General features: G+C 41.3%; 1 protein-coding gene across 3 annotated transcripts; it reads right to left on the reverse strand.

The window, feature by feature from the left end:
* Window positions 1-1007: 1007 nt before the first annotated feature.
* On the reverse strand, window positions 1008-6838 carry LOC123442879. 3 transcript variants are annotated; one of them, XM_045119051.1, is made up of 10 exons: window positions 6609-6677; window positions 6359-6533; window positions 5374-5446; window positions 4473-4637; window positions 4236-4341; window positions 3670-3852; window positions 2907-3072; window positions 1943-2238; window positions 1610-1702; window positions 1008-1521 (listed from the first exon to the last, which is right to left on the reverse strand). In XM_045119051.1, exons 3-10 carry the CDS (start codon window positions 5386-5388, stop codon window positions 1466-1468), a joined length of 1080 nt encoding a protein of 359 aa, XP_044974986.1. In that variant the 5' UTR covers window positions 5389-5446; window positions 6359-6533; window positions 6609-6677; the 3' UTR covers window positions 1008-1465. The 3 variants fall into 3 exon arrangements, with proteins under 3 accessions (XP_044974986.1, XP_044974985.1, XP_044974987.1); XM_045119050.1 differs by lacking the exon at window positions 6359-6533 and having other exon boundaries at window positions 6609-6697; XM_045119052.1 differs by lacking the exons at window positions 5374-5446; window positions 6359-6533 and having other exon boundaries at window positions 6609-6838.
* Window positions 6839-17687: the final 10849 nt, after the last annotated feature.

The following is a 17687-nucleotide window of genomic DNA, read 5'->3' on the forward strand; positions in this document are numbered from 1 at the left end:
CTGCATCCGCGGCCGTGGGCGCCAGCCTGCAAAAACGTTTTTCCGCGAACTGCAAACACGTTTTGCGGGCCGGACGGATGGGGGGTCGGCTAGAGTTGCTCTTACTTCCCGTTATCAAATATACAAAAGTCATCCCTTGGTAAAATAAGGGATCTCGCACAAAGGGTTTACCCAGGTTTGGGCCGTCGTCATGAAGGGAACAATATCATCAAAACATAAATTGGTTAGGACATTATTTGTTTCTCAATTTTCCAGAAATATTAAGAGATGATATGTTGTTGAGAGGGAAACATATTAACACGCAACTATTTTTTATCAAAATATTGACACCTATTTTTATTTGTTATCCAAATATATGTTATGCAAATACTAAGAAATGATTTCTTATTGAAAGGGAAAAAATATTAACACATAATTAGTTTGTTATCCAAAAATTTGTTTTCAATATACTAAGAGATAATTTCATATTGAAAGGAAAGAATATTAACACATAGTTGTTTCGTTATCCAAATATTAACACCTAACATATTTGTTAACCAATGTTCACATTTTTTTTTTTTGCAAATTTTAACAGATAATTTGTTATGCAAAGCACATAAATACCATGACATTATTTGCTTATCAACTGGACATAAATGGCTAAGTAAAACAATGGCGTGCATATAGTTTGACAAACAATGCATCAATAATTGTCAAATATAGTACTAACAATTTCCTATATGACGTCAATGGTTCACATGGTTTCTTTTATCTAAATGTAACAATGCTGTTTTATTAAGGTAATCAGTGTTCAAAATTTGTCGTAAAGTACAGCTATGCAGTTCTCAAGCAATAATCAAAAGTAGGTTTTACATCAATTGCATTACATCAAGAAAGGCGCATTTACCCATCTGCCATCAAACTTTACGGGCCACGGCTCACAAAAAATGCACCAGACAGGGTGACAGTTAATACGGTCCCGCTGACCGACGTTATCCTGGCCCACAGCACAAGACTGTTACCATGTGTTACCATACGTAGGCCATTGTTTCCCCATTTACTGTATTCACAATTTCACATGCAAAATACTCCATTGTCCACACCTTGTAAATACTTTGACACATTGCGACATTACGTAGTCTCAGGAAAAAGAGAAAAGAAACAGGCACAGGGAGACAAGGAATGGTGCAATACCAGATGAACTGTCCACTTCTTCAGCAATTACAAAGGGGTTGTTCCTGAGGTTTGACACAATTTCCTAAACTTTTCAACCTTGTAGACAGCAACATTATCCGGTGAAGGCTGCCCTAACTGATTATTCCAAATAATTAGCATTGAACGCTACAAAATTCGCCAATCATCCCACCTCTGGATGAATGCCCAGTCTGATTTGCGGCAGTCTGCGCAGCTACAGGATTACACTACATGAGATGATGCTCTGGCCAGGTCCCAAACTGAATGAGACTATTTGAGTCTGTCATCTTCTCTATGACTTCTCTTCATCTGATTGACTCCCGTTGATGGCGTCGGCAAAGTACTCAACTGGGGATAATACCACAAATTATTATCAGGTGTGATGATTAATTGACACTTCACGGCCGAGCTAAATCACAAACACAACCAAAATTACCTATGTCATCATTATGGTCTGGGGAATCAAGTAAGAGGTCCGAGTCCGAGGGCAGGAAAGGGGTACCTTCATAGTTCTCAAGAGCCTCCAAATCTGAATATAATGTGGAATGCAACAGTGTGATTAGAAATTTAGAATGACAGGCAAATAAAATAAATCTGACAGTACTTTTTTTTAACTTGACAGCAATCAGCAACACAGAATTAGCTAATCAAAGTAGGCTATGTGTTCATCCTTTCATCCTGAGTAGATCACAGTTTCATGTTCTCGAAGAGCTGGTTATCAAAATCAATACTATCAAACAAAGTCAAACTGCCAAAGCCAGAAGATCACCTCCTAAACTTGTCAAATCAGCTGTAAGATCAGAGAGGCTGAAATTCCAGAGCTGCCCCAAGGATCGGATGGAATCCCTTGACGAACCATCTGGACCTAATTGCAGAGGTTCTGTGTTCCCTATGTCAGAACCAAATGCTGAATCTAGCATTGATGTATCCATGGCCATCCCTGGTATCTCCGACGGAGTGAAAGGAGCATGGTTGGTTGATGCTGCTGATGAGGGACTCACAGCCATCTCGGATGACATGGCACCAGTATGTGCAACTTCAGGTGCACCGTTGTCCACAACCATGCTTCAGGAAGCATCAGGTATTCAGGTTAAGATAATATTAGCCATGAAATGTGAATAGCAAGAGCAAAAGAAAAGAAAAAATACACGATTATGGATAAGACTATTGGTAAGAAAACAAGTCAGAAGGCTGCAACCTGCAATCCTTATTCCTACATTTGCAGCAATAACAGCCTAGCGTACAGTGATTATAAAACATGTTCCAGCAACATCAGATTATATCATGTGAAACAGATATATGAATAACTACAAAAATGAACAAGATATTTTTCTAGTGAAAAGTACCTTCCATGAAACATTTTTAGAAGACTAATGATAAAAACCAATCGATAAATAAGCATCATAGTTAAACTAAATAAATTAGCGAATAACATCCTGTGAATTATCCCAAGGAATCGACCACTTGAGTAAGCATTTGCTCCCTAGCAGTTTGACTAGTGCAGCAACAAAAATAATTGTATGTGCCTTACCTCAGTATGTGTATATGCAGGATGTGCGACAACTATGTGGACAGAAGCAATATCGAAGATAAAATGATCCAATTTTTCAATGTACATACATAGATATAAAATGATTTGCCAGACAAAAAATATTCTCAAGAACATGATTAAACCAATATATCCCACGTGAAGGAAAAAAGAACATGGTTAAACAGATAAAGATAATGCTTACTCATTTCCGGAGTTCATGCGAATTGGTTGATAGCCACCTGGTGCAGGGATCCCATTCACCACATGACCGCTGGATAGACCACAAACCATAGGATCAATGTGAGGTTGGCCGGGAGCAGGCATCAGAGGTTGTTGAAGTACTGGATACCCCATCGGTAGATTGTTAACTGCACCAGATTCAGACTTGCATTCAACAAAAACGATAACGATACTTTTATAAATGTCTTAAACCAGTCGACGATTAAAGCTAAACCTGAAACTTGTCTAAATCACGCTACGGATAAAATGCACCATGAAACCCAGTACAAGTGCAGAAAAAAGACCATCATCATAAGATCTTTACTCCAATAGATAGATATCAGTACAGAGTCTTCCCATACCCATCCAACACTACTGCAATAAATGATGGATAATATGGACCCGAGAAAGAAGAGGGCGAGCATAGTTGCTTATGGACCCGAGAACATGATTAAACCAATATATCCCACGTGATTCTACTGCAATAAATGATGCATAATATGGACCCGAGAAAGAAGAGGGCGAGCAGAGTTTCTTATGATGATAAGATATTTTGATATAAGATCTGGACTTGCAAAATCCTTTCAGTAGAATCACATGAAAGGGGAGAAAAATATCTGAAAGAAAAGTAAACTGTAGTAAAAATAACAGCTAAGGAAAAAAGACAGCATATACTAGAAATCTTAAACTATAATGTGCTTGTTTAGCCTCTATTGAGCGATAGACACGTCGAACACGGACATTACCTGGCATAGGATGCATCCCGTTTTGCATTGGAGCTAGTGGAACATTAGGATGTGCTGGATATTTCATCAAATTACACTGATGCTGCAACAAATGGTTGAACAAGATAATCTGTCTTTTCAGTTTCAATCTTATATAGTAAGCCCGAAAGAATTCAGGGTTCTCTTCTTCGAGTTTCTGCCATACTGAAAATACAAAAAAATATCAAAGAAAGTAAGCAGAAAGACTTCAGAACTCCAATGGATGTATATCTAGATGCTTGAGGTTCAAGAAATATAGTATAAAAGAACTTGAGCGCAGAGAGGATTCAGATTTTCCGTCTGTCCTGAGAAATTACTATCCATGTAGGTATCGATGATCATAGGTCAAACCGGTAAGTACAGGGCTACAACTTCATTATATCAATCTAATTTGTTCATCAATCTGGTGGACAGGATTTGTGCATACTGTAGTAGTATTACTGATTTGCTCTGAGTTACATGAAAGAAGCAAACAGATAAATAAACTAGTAAGTACAAAAGAGAACCCCAAACAGGAATATCATCAGCAACTGAATTTGCAACATTACCTAAAGTAGTGAAGCCAGGTTCTATTCTCGCTCGAGTAGAAAGCGTCCTAACAACCTCTCCTTTGGTCATGTATAACTGCAGACAGCGCTCTATCAAATTCTGGACCTGCAGCAGGATGTCAAGTTTCATTAATTAATTGACAAGAGTGTGGGACACCCACTGTACAGGGATGCAATATGGTGATAAATTAGCATTAAAAAAGCTAAAGACTACAGAACAACAGCTAGACATCTTACAAGTTCAATGTCTTCACGGGAAACTTTTCTATTATCATTAATAGCAACTGCCAAAGAACCAGGATCTCCTGCAGGAGCATCAGTGGCCATTGTGTTTAGTTGGTTACTTTGCACTTCATTGGTACCTTGGGGTGACATCTGCAGCTCTGTCGTGCTCTGAATATCCTGTAGGAAATTTGCATAAGTAACATAAATCAATCACCTGCTAAAGACAAAACAAAATGGATGCTAATACTGAAAACAGTATCAGTCAATTATTGGTGCTATTAACAAGAGGAAAAAGATGCCTTGGTGTTGAGGAACGTTTTCTCTAATATTAGAGGTAACAACAGTACCTTGACTGGCACCACTATTGCTAAATACCAGAGAACTGTAGGCTAAAGAAAGTGTCGCAGTTCTTGATATTAAGTCAAAATATTATGTGTTCAATCTTAATCCTATATTCACCCGATAACTTAGAGGTGTTGTGTTACCAATTACCAATAAAAGCTGTAGCGAAATTCTGGTTCATATCCAATGCATAATGTTATAACTATATCACTCTCTTGTCTACTCCCTCTGTCCCTAAATATAAGACCTTTTAGAGATTCTACTAGGAGACTACATACGGAGCAAAATGAATGAATCTATACTCTAAAATATGTCTATGTACATCCGTATGTAGTTCATAGTGCAATTTCTAAAAGGTCTTACATTTAGGAACGGAGGGAGTAGTAAATAGAAGCTCTATGCACTTCCACCATATGGTTAGACTAACCAAACAAATTTTTAGTATTTTTAAGCTCAAAGATAACAAGAATTACAAAGAGTATTTTCATCAACTGACAGTAACAAGCAAATTCACCTGAGAAAAGAATTACAAAGAGTATTTTCATCAACTGACAGTAACAAGCAAATTCACCTGAGAATCCTTCATTGCAGCTTATCTGCTTATCACATACAAGAAATAGCTAAATCCAGGATCAATGGTTATCCTGGTAGGAAAAATATATCGATGGTTATGCTAGAATGCATGCCGAATGGTATAACATTTCAGACGGGTAGAAGTTAAAAATAAACGTCAAACAGTTGCAGTGCGCTCTAGAATAGTCTTGCTGGAAATTGCCATGTTAGTTTTCCCATTTATTTCATTGTAGACTATAGGAAGCTAATGATATTCAAAAAATTTGTTCCATAAAAAGGAAGAGAAATAATTGCAGTGACATCATAGAGAGAATGAAGTATGTGGGCCCTTCAAGGTTTAAGGAAACAAGTAGTATTGCTATTCTACTGCAAGTACGGCATTCTTATTTTTTTTTGCAAAAAGCAAATACGGCATTCTGACATTCATAAGATGGAACAATACTGGATGCTTAAATAAGAACATGTTGCAGGTTTCATTAAGGGAAACTTGCATATGCATCTACCGAATATACTGTGAGCTCAAAGGAAATGCATAGAGTAGGTTTAATTTTGCCGACAATATCCATAATCGGTAAAAAAGAAGTTTGAGATTACTAAATGGCACACAACAGGAAGCGGTACTGTGTCCAAGAAGTACCATTCATAAGCCGAGAGACGTCACTGAACTTTGACTCTGGTGTACCAGAGATGCCAGTGCAATCTTAATCTTAGAAATTGAACTGGACTTGTAACATTGACCATCTAGAAATCATGGAAAAAGAACAGCACGCCAAATACTAAATTGATGACAGCAAGTACTCAATTAACATCAAATTTAACATATCACTCCGAGACTAGCACTTTTTTTATGAAGTGAATTTAGAATTAATAATTCTATGAAGTGCAAAGAAACTGGAAATGTGAAAGGGGAAAAAACAAGAAAATGGTTGGACAAAAATGAACGGTCCCCAATCACTTGTGCCGAAATTAACTGATACACTTACAGTACTGCTCGTGTAAAAAGAAATTAGTCACTGCCCAGAAACCGTACACCAAGAAGGGGCGGACTGAGCGTGCGGCGTGGAAATTCAGTCGAAAGCAGAAATCTTTAAGAAGGACGAGATGGTGTGCCGGGTGTGCACCGGCATGCCCAGAAATTGTGAAGGTCCCCTCCCCACCCTAGTGGGATTGATTGATTTAACAGCACGGAGAATTGATACTTGCGCTGGATGAAAACAACCTAGCTGCTCATACCTCAAAGGAAGGAAGGAGCCCCAATGGCGAGAGACTGGGACGGGGTGGAGACAGCAGCAAGATGCCCCGGGGGGCAAAGAAGAAAGTTAACGGCGGCGGCGACGCGCGTCCTCCGAGAGGCGAGAGGAGGGGGCGGGTCGAGGCGGCCGCGGCTGTATGTACCTCCGCCGTGAGGAAGGGACGGTCAGGACTCAGGAGCGAGGGCCTCGGTAGGGGGGAGTGAAAAGAAATGGAAAATGTACTAGGAAAAGAGGAGCAAGCTTGGCTATCGATAAGACAGTTTTAAATTTATTTAAGAGAGCACGTGTAAGACAATTTTGTCAATGAGAGCATGATGATGGTCATTTTTTTAAGAAAAAATGTCTACATATTATGATACTAATCTAGTCAGAAATAGATAATAATTTAGAACAGCGATACAATCCTAACATTCGAATGTGTTGGATAGATCCGAACGACCCCTACCCTCCCACACCTTCGTGAGGCCGAGCCGTGATGTCGACCAACAGCTTTGCCCAAATCGGCCCCTTCACCCCCTCACCCCTCACCCTGGCCCACACCCCACCACGCAACCACCACCTTCCCTAAACCGCTAGTTTCTTGCCTCCATTGCAAGAAAAGGCAAAGAACCCTCTCCATCGATCCACCTCTCCCTCTTTCTCTCCTAGGTCGACGAACTCAAGGAAGTGATACCCTACCCCCACCCCACCCCACCCCCCTAATTGATCCAACAAATTCAACCACAGAATTGCAAGGGCATATGGGGAGTTGAAAGTTACCACCAGATCCCTCATAAAACTACCACCAGAAGCACAAGTGATTATCAAGCATCCTACATCCAACAAGAATCCAGGTGAGCCAGGTAAAATTAAGCAATCCTACCCCCACCCCACCCCTCCCCACACCCTAACCCCGATCTGATCGACCAAACCAGGTAAGGGCATGAAGGAACTGTAGTTACCAACACATCTAGGTTTAAACTATCACCAGGGGAAACAGATCTTACCAGGCGCTCCGAACAGATCTTATCACACTGATTGCACTGAAGCTACCAGCTAGATGCTACTAGGTTACCAGGGTGAATAACAAATTTGTAAAGCCATGTTTGAGTTGTCAGGACATGTGTAGATTTTTTCTTAAAAAAAGCAGCTCCCTTTCAACTTATTTCACAGAAAAGTGAAATTATGTTACAAGACACACCAAACTAGATCCATAGTTGTTACAAAATGTATATAGAATCAAAAGCTACCAGCTTTTTTCATACAAAGTTATCACTAAAGAAAAACAGACTGCAAAAGATTTGTCTTGTGTTACCATGACAACAGGCTGCATGTTACCAGACATGTGTGATGCAAGTTACCATCAAGAAAAAGCCCACAGATTTTTGCAGTGGTGAATGTTGTTGCGAAGTGTAATAGTATCGAGCATGAGTAACAAGATGTTCCCTGTAGAAAAAATGGTAACATCCATGTCAACTGTAGTTACCATCAAGAAAAAATGATAACTATTGCTCTCGTTGATGTATGTAAGAAATTGACATGTGACTGATGCTATTAACATGTGTACGCACGTGCTAGAGCAAACATGTCAGAAAACCACAGAGACAACACCAATGTCATGGAGAGTGCTGACCAAGAGAAACGACAAGACGATGATGCATGTACTACTAGCTATCGCTCTGCCAACATCAACCACAATTGTCAGGTAAGAGAATACTCACTTACAAAAAGTGTCACCTACATGTCTATTATATATGCAGAATGTAATGAAGTTATCAGCCTTGCACATCAACCATATACTGATACTAAACCAACAAAAGGAAGGAAGAATTGTATTGTCGCTTGTTATGATCACTGCATACTATAAGTACCACACAGTTTTAATGCAAGTTACCACAAGAACTGACAAAAAAGATTTTAAAGTTGACAGTCTGTATTGTCACTTGTTATCATCACTGCATACTCTAAGTTACCACGCAATTTTAGTGCAAGTTACCACCAGAACTGTCAAAAAAGATTTTAAAGCTGACAGTTTGTTTCATGTGAACAACGCGCAAGTGCTCCACCTACATCTAAACAGAGGATCCTTGGGCTAGGCAGTGAAACAGGTGCCAGCATTGGGGCGAAGGAAATATTCTTTGATATATCGGTCAGCGAGCGGCAAGTCCAGAAACAGGAGCACTGAACGGAGATCAAGGACGCATTAACACTGAGGCGTACTCCATGCCTAAGGCTACTGATAGTACAATGAAGTTTGACACATTGGAGGACGCTATTGCCCACTACAAGCTATATGCGCTTAGGAATGGGTTTGGGATAAGGACTGAGTACACGAGAACTAGGATGTGGAAAATACGGCAAGCCAAAGCCGAACAAGGAGGAGGAGCAAGATGTGCAGAACCAAAAAGGCATTGTGAAGAAGATAAAAGGAGGGAAGATTGTGAGGACTGAGTGTCCAGCACACCTCTATCTTAAGCACACGGATGCTTGGTGGAGAGTGGGACTCTTTGAGGACAACTATAACCACCCACTGATTAGAAAGCCTTCCCTGACCAAATTCCTAGCATCACATCGGCACATCCCCAAGGAAGAGGTGGACTTCTTACGGATTCTGCACGCAACATAGAAACCGCAAGGCAGATGCAACTGATTTCATGGTTCTACGATGATCCTAATGTTGTTCCCTACACAACGCAAGACCTAGCAAATCAGCGAGCCAAATTCGCAATGAGTACCGCAACGCAGACGTGGGCAACACGATTGCATACTTTGAGGAGTTGAGGGCAAAGGATCCAGATTTCTATTGGAGAATTAAACTTCATGACGAAGACAGGGTGGAAAACATGTACTGGATATATGGTCCATCGCGTAGGGCATACGCTAAATACAATGACATTGTGTTGTTTGACACGACATACATGACCAATATGTATAAGTTGTCATATGCGCCATTCATTGGCATTAACAATCACGGGCAATCCATCCAATCTGGGTGTGGTTTTGTTCAAAATGAACTCACTGAAAACTTTGTTTGGCTTTTTAACACATTCCTACATGCGATGGGTGGGGTCGCGCCAAAGAATATAATCACATATCAGGACTTTGCCATGAGGAATGCTATTGATGCGGTGTTCATCGGGGAAGCATGGTAGGGGAAACCATGTTCCGAGAGGGAGGACACTTTGGCTTCTTCGAAGGAACTTCCCCATGGTCACCACCAACTGCTTTGCGCTTCCTTAGCGACATTGTGCACCTGCCAAATGAAAAGAAGAACAACAACTAAAGGTTGCCAAATTAAATAGATAAAAAAGGTGAACTGAATGACATAGCAACCAAGATCCTAACAAAAACTATTGTGGTAACTTATATGCAGGAGATCGGAAACCAATACTTATCAGACATGATAACTTCCACAACTGATAACAGAAAAAAAATCTGACAACACTGGTAATTTGAAGTCAAAAAATATGAAATTCATGGTAACTACAATTAACGAGTACATTTAACATAGGTTACAGTTGCCTGATGAATCTAAACCAGACACACCTCACGTAATACATCATCTAAGTACACCTCTGATTTCAAAACAAATGCAGGTGTACAGATTGGTATAGATTCACAAATCTAGATGTAACCGCCGGGGGAGGGAGTTAGGATCAGACACATACCACCACCGGCCAGCAAACGATGCTTCAACCACAAATCTCACACAATCTACGCTCAACACCACCAGAAGAACTACACTGAACACCACCACCGCACCACGACCGCGGACAACCTAAAATCAAAACCCAATCTGCACACTGATAACCCACAAGTATAGGGGATCACAACAGTTTTCAAGGGTAGAGTATTCAACCCAAATTTATTGATTCAACTCAAGGGGAAGCCAAAGAATATTCTCAAGTATTAGCAGTTGAGTTGTCAATTCAACCACACCTGAAAGATTTAGTATCTGCAGCAAAGTATCAGTAGCAAAGTAGGGTGATAGCAGCAGTAGCAACAGAGTAACAGTAGCAGCAGCGACAGCAGTAGCAACAGAGTAACAGTAGCAGCAGTGACAGCAGTAGCGGCAAAGTAACATAGCAAGGACCAGTAGTAAGAGACTCGTAGGCATTGGATCGGTGATGGATGATTATGTCGGATGTTATTCATCATGCAACAGTTATAACACGGAGAGATATGTAACTAGCTCCAGTTCGTCAATCTAATGTAGGCATGTATTCCGTATGTAGTCAGACGTGCTTAGGGAAAAGAACTTGCATGACATCTATTGTCCATCCCTCCCGTGGCAGCGGGGTCCTAATGGAAACTACGGGATATTAAGGTTCTCCTTTTAATAAAGAACTGTACCAACGCATTAACACTTGGTGAATACATGAACTCCTCATACTATGGTCATCTCCGGGAGTGGTTCCGGCTATTGTCACTCCAGGGTTGCCGGGTCATAACACATAGTAGGTGACTACAACTTGCAAGATAGGATCAAGAACACACATATATTGGCGACAACATAATAGGTTCAGATCTGAAATCATGGCACTCGGGCCCTAGTGACAAGCATTAAGCATGGCAAAGCAGTAGCAACATCAATCTCAGAAATAGTGGATACTAGGGATCAATCCCCGTCAAAACTAACTCGATTACATGATAGATCTCATCCAACCCATCACCGCCCAGTGAGCCTACGATGATATTACTCACGAACGGTGAAGAGCATCATGGAATTGGCGATGAAGGAAGGTTGATGATGACGATGGCGACGATTTCCCCTCTCCGGAGCCCAAAACGGACTCCAGATCCGCCCTCCAAATGAAGAAGAGGAGGTGGCGGCGCCTCCGTATCGTAAAATGTGATGAACTCTTCTCCGTGATTTTTCCCGGGCGAGACGGACTAAATAGAGCTAAGCTTGGAGGCGGTGGAGCGTTGTGGGCCCCACAAGCCTGCTAGGCGCGGCCAGGGGGGCCGCGTCTGGTGGGCTTGTGGGCTCCACGCTCCACTTCCTCCGCTGATTCTTGCGCCAGTATTTTTTATATATTCCACAAAAATTCTCCGTAAATTTTCAGGTAATTCCGAAAACTTTTATTTCTGCGTAAAAACAACACCATGGCAATTCTGCTGAAAACAACATTAGTCCGGGTTAGTTCCATTCAAATCATGCAAATTAGAGTCCAAAACAAGGGCAAAAGAGTTCGGAAAAGTAGATACGACGGAGATGTATCAACTCCCCCAAGCTTAAAGCCTTGCTTGTCCTCAAGCAATTCAGTTGACAAACTGAAAGAGACAAAACAAAAACTTTTACGAACTCTGTTTGATCTTGTTGTTGCAACTATGTCTAACTCATAACCAGAATTTCAGCAAGATCACAAGCTAACCACATAAGCAAATGACATCTAGGTCTCACGGTAAACTCATATCAATGGCATAATCAACTAGCGAGCAAATAATAATAAGTCTCAAACGTCAACACTTCAATCAAAACAATCATGAAGCAGTACGAACAAATGGTATCTCGCTAGCTCTTTCTGAGACTGCAAAACATAAATGCAGAGCACCTTCAAAGACCAAGGGCTGACTAAACATTGTAATTCATGGCAAAGAAGATCCAGTCACAGTCATGCTCATCACAGTTAAAAGCAAAGCATAAAAATGACACAGGTGCTCTCTAATTGGTGCTTTTATAAGAAGAGGATGACTCAACAGGAATATAAATAGACATGCCCTTCGCAGAGGGAAGCATTGATTAGCAAAGGTGCCAGAGCTCAAGCTTTGAAAACAGAGATAATAATTTTGGGTGGTGTGCTGTCATTATCAACGCAATGACCAAGAGTTCTCACCATCTTCCACGCTACACATGCTATAGGCGGTTCCCAAACAGAAAAGTAAAGTTTTGGCTCCCCCACCACCGATCAATCACACTCCACGACTAGCCGAATACTCGGGTGCTGTCCATACCAACATCAATCCAGGGGGAGTTTTGTTTGCAATTATCTTTTCGATTTGAGCACGAAACTGGGAATTCCAATTACCGGCCCCTTTCCCGTGAATGATAGTGAATAAACACATATCGAGGATAACACGCCTAGCATGGAAGATACTGATAGCCCCCTGTCACCACATGAGCGGTTCGGGCATGCAAAACAGATTATTTCTTGAAGGTTTAGAGAGTGACACATGAAAATTTACTTGGAACGGCAGGTAGATAACGCATATAGGTAGGTATGGTGGACTCATATGGAACAACTTTGGGTTTATGGAAGTGGATGCACAAGCAGTATTCCCGCTTAGTACAAGTGAAGGCTAGCAAAAGACTGGGAAGCGACCAACTAGAGAGCGACAACAGTCATCAAAATGCATTGAGATTAACTAACATTGAGTGCAAGCATGAGTAGGACATAAATCACCATAAACATGAATATCATAGAGGCTATGTTGATTTTGTTTCAACTACATGTGTGAACATGTGCCAAGTGAAGCCACTTGAAACATTCAAAGGAGGATACCATCCTATCATACTACATCATAGTCATCTCAAGATTCATGTTGGCAACCAAGACAAACCATTATAAGCTCCTAGCTAATTAAGCATGGCATCAGACACTATGATCTCTAAGTTGTCATTGCAAACATGTTTCTCTCACAACAAAGCTGAATCACGAACGATGAGCTAGTCATATTTAAAAAAAAAATAGATCGAGTTCATTCCAGCTTTTCCAGGCTCAGTCACTTCATCATATATCGTCATTATTGCCTTTCACTTGCACGACAGAATGATGTGAACAATAATAAGAGTGCTCGTGCATTGGACTAAGCTGGAATCTACAGGCAAACACAAAGGAGAAGACAAAGTAATATGGCTCTTTGACATATAAACAGATATGCATGCGAGAGCCACTAAACATTGTAACCATGGTCTTCTACCTTGACCGAAAGAAAAAGAAAACTATTTACACGGGAAAGCTCCCAACAAGCAAAAGAAGAAAAAGAAAATCTTTTTGGGTTTTCTCAAACTAGACAGACACACGAAAAGAAAACGAGAAAAAGAAAATAAACTAGCATGGATGATTGATACGTCTCCATCGTATCTACTTTTCCAAACTCTTTTGCCCTTGTTTTGGACTCTAATTTGCATGATTTGAATGGAACTAACCCGGACTGACGCTGTTTTCAGCAGAGTTGCCATAGTGTTGTTTTTGTGCAGAAATGAAAGTTCTCGGAACGTCCTGAAAATTTACGGAGAATATTTCTGGAAAATATGAAAAATACTTGCGCAAAGATCCACCGGAGGGGACGGGCCAGTGGGCCACAAGCCCTGTAGCCGCCGCCCACTGGTGGCGGCTACCAAGCTTGTGGGGCCCACGTGGCTCTGCCGCCCCCAATTCCAGCGCTATTTATTTCCTTTTATCCCGAAAAAAATCAAGAGAGAAGATTTCGTCGCGTTTGCAATACGGAGGCGCCGCCACACCGTGTTCTTCATCTGGAGGGCAGATCTGGAGTCCGTTTTGGGCTCCGGATCAAGGAAATCGTCGCCATCGTCATCATCAACCTTCTTCCCTCTCCAATTCCATGAAGCTCTTCATCGTTCGTGAGTAATATATTCGTAGGCTCGATGGGCGGTGATGAGTAGGATGAGATCTATCATGTAATCGAGTTAGTTTTGACGGGGATTGATCCCTAGTATCCACTATGTTCTGAGATTGATGTTGCTACTACTTTGCCATGCTTAATGCTTGTCACTAGGGCCCGAGTGCCATGATTTCAGATCTGAAATTATTATGTTGTCACCAATATATGTGTGTTTTAGATCCGATCTTGCAAGTTGTAGTTACCTACTATGTGTTATCATCCGGCAACCCCGGAGTAACAATAACCGGAACCACTCCCGGTGATGACCATAGTTTGAGGAGTTCATGTGTTCACCAAGTGCTAATGCGTTGTTCCGGTTCTTTATTAAAAGGAGAACCTTAATATCTCGTAGTATCCTTTTGGACCCCGCTGTTACTTGCTTTGCTCTGCTGCTGTTACTACTGTTGCTGCTACTGTTACTTGCTGCTACTGTTACTTGCTTTGTCCTGCTGCTGCTGCCACTACTGTTACTTGTTGTTGCTACTTGCTACTGCTGTCACTACTGCTGTTACTTGCCACTGTTGTTACTCATTACACTGCTGCTACCTGCTACAATACTTTTCTGGCGCCATTGATACAACAGTTAGGAATAGTCTGCCGTCAACAGATCGTTTCTGGCACCGTTGTTATCATACTACTTTGCTGTTGACACTTTGCTTGCAGATACTAATCTTTCAGGTGTGGTTGAATCTCACACATTCAACTGCTAATACTTGAGAATATTCTTTCACTTCTCGTCGCGCGAACCAACAAATTTGGGTTGAATACTCTACCCTCAAAAACTGCCTCGATCCCACGCGCTGGTGGGCTATTGCAAGACAATTTCTAATTGTTGAGCAATTGGGAGCAGCTCTTTTCTGGCTCCGTTGCCGTGGAGGCATCAAGTCAGGAATAGTTGCACGTCAACAACATTTTTCTGGCGCCGTCGCCGGGGAACTGCTAACAACATTTTTCTGGCGCCGTTGCCGGGGAACTGCTAACAACATTTTTCTCGCGCCGTTGCTGGGGAAGGGATTGCTATATTCTCTGAGTCACTTGGGATTTATATCTACTGATCACTATGAAGAATCTGAAAGATCCAAAAACCAAAGTTTTGCCTTCAACTACGAGGGGAGGTAAGGAACTGCCATCTAGCTTTGCACTTGATTCACCTTCAGTTATGAGTAAGTTTGCGACACCACCTCCTGCTAGAAATCTTGATATGTCGCCTATGCTTGATGATGCTATGCTTGATGCTGCTTTGCCTGATACTGCTAGAGATACTATGCCTGATACTGCTAAATATGCTATGCCTGATGCTACTATGCCTCATACTGCTAGAGATGCTATGCCTGATACTACTAGAGATGCTATGCTTGATACTGCTTTGCCTGATGATGCTAGAGATGCTATTTTGCTTGATGATGTTATGCTTGATACTGCTAGAGATACCACTTTGCCTGATATGCCACTAGGGGTATTCCTTGATGCTCATATTGCTAGAGTTACTGCCAATGCTCGTGATGCTTCTGAAACTGCCGATACTATTGAGATAGAACCTGCTTTTGCTCCTGCTAGATCTAGCTCTCCTAGATATGAATTGCCTGATATACCTGAGGGTTATGTTATGGAGGGAGAGATAGCTAAGGATTTTCTTGCATGTAAGGATGCCTATGACGCTGAGAACTTACTTCTCAAGTGGAAGGAAAAATCTCTAAAAGCTAAGATGAAATACGACCCGAAGTTTGCCACTTCACCTATCTTTATCACCGATAAGGATTATGAATTCTCTGTCGACCCTGAGATAATCTCTCTAGTCGAATCTGATCATTTCCATGATTATGAGTCTGAGACGGTCGTAGCCCATCTTACCAAACTACACGATATAGTCACCCTTTTTACTAGTGAGGAGAAGATCCGCTACTACTATATCCTTAAGTTGTTTCCTTTCTCTCTAAAGGATGACGCTAAAGCCTGGTTCACTTCTCTTGCTCCTAGATGTTTGAGTAGTCCCCAGGATATGGTCTATTACTTCTGTGAGAAATATTTCCCTGCCCATAAGAAGCAAGCTGCCTTGCAGGAAATATACAACTTTGCTCAACTCAAAGAAGAGAGTCTCCCACAAGCTTGGGGGAGGCTCATCCAGCTACAGAATGCTTTGCCTGATCACCCTCTTAAGAAGAACGAGATACTTGATATCTTCTATAACGGACTTACCGATGCTTCTAGAGACCACCTAGATAGTTGTGTCGGTTGTGTTTTTAGGGAACGAACTATAGAACAAGCTGAGATTCTACTAAATAACATCTTGATCAACGATAATGCTTGGACTATTCCCGAACCACCTCCTAAGCCAACTCCTAAGAAAAGAGGTATTCTATTCCTCAGTCCCGAAGATATGCAAGAAGCCAAGAAATCTATGCAAGAGAAAGGCATTAGATCTGAAGATGTCAAAAATCTACCACCTATCAAAGAGATCCATGGTCTCGATAACACGATACAAGTAGTAGAAGTGAATTCTCTGCGTAGGTTTGATGAGAGTGATATTCCTTTTGACAAACCTGCTAGCCTATGCTTTGATGAATTTGACAACTTTGTTGCCAAACAACAGAGTTTCAATGATTATGTTAGCAGACATTTGGAACAAAGTACTCGTAGGCTTAGTCATTTAAGTGCTTGTGTAGACATAAATGTCAATGATTTGAAGCTTCTGAGTAAACATGCCTCTATGATTACTACTCAGGTAGAACAAGTACTTAAAGCTCAGAATGACTTGCTCAATGAATTAAATGACAACTCTTTCAGAGTCATTACTAGAGGAGGAAAAATGACTCAGGAACCTTTTATCCTGAAGGGCATCCTAAGAGAATTGATCAAGATTCTCAAGGAATTAATGCTGATACACCCGGTCATCCAAAGAAGATGAAGGATGATAGAAACCTACATGTCAGTTCACCAAATATTGTCACACCTGAAGAACCAAATGATATTTCTGCGCCTGATGCACAAACACAATCTGGTGATGAACATGAACCTAGTGACAATATGGACAACGATGTTCATAATAATGCTCAACCTGGCAATGATAAGGATGTGGAGATTGAACCTACGGTTAATCCTGATAACCCACAACCTAAGAGATACGATAAGAATGACTTCGCTGCTAGGAAGCATGGTAAAGAAAGGGAGCCATGGGTTCAGAGGCCTATGCCCTTTCCTCCTAAGCCATCCAAGAAAAAGGATGATGAGGATTTTGAGCGCTTTATTGAAATGATAAGACCCGTCTTTCTGCAGATGCGGTTAATTGAAATGCTCAAAATGTCTCCGTATGGCAAGTACATGAAAGATATCGTGACTAATAAACGGAAGATACCAGATCTTGAGATCTCCACCATGCTCGCCAATTACACTTTCAAAGGTGGAACTCCTAAGAAACTTGGTGATCCCGGAGTGCCCACTATACCTTGCTCCATTA

The sequence above is a fragment of the Hordeum vulgare genome, chromosome 3H (assembly GCF_904849725.1).
Source record: "Hordeum vulgare subsp. vulgare chromosome 3H, MorexV3_pseudomolecules_assembly, whole genome shotgun sequence".
Taxonomy (NCBI): Eukaryota; Viridiplantae; Streptophyta; class Magnoliopsida; order Poales; family Poaceae; genus Hordeum; species Hordeum vulgare.

Excerpts from the sequence above, each read along its gene's own strand:
- LOC123442879 (XM_045119050.1), bottom strand. Across the intron at positions 1,703-1,942 it reads TGATTTGACAAGTTTAGGAG|ATTTGGAGGCTCTTGAGAAC; the intron begins GTGATCTTCTGG and ends CATTATATTCAG. Across the intron at positions 1,522-1,609 it reads AGACCATAATGATGACATAG|TTGAGTACTTTGCCGACGCC; the intron begins GTAATTTTGGTT and ends TATTATCCCCAG.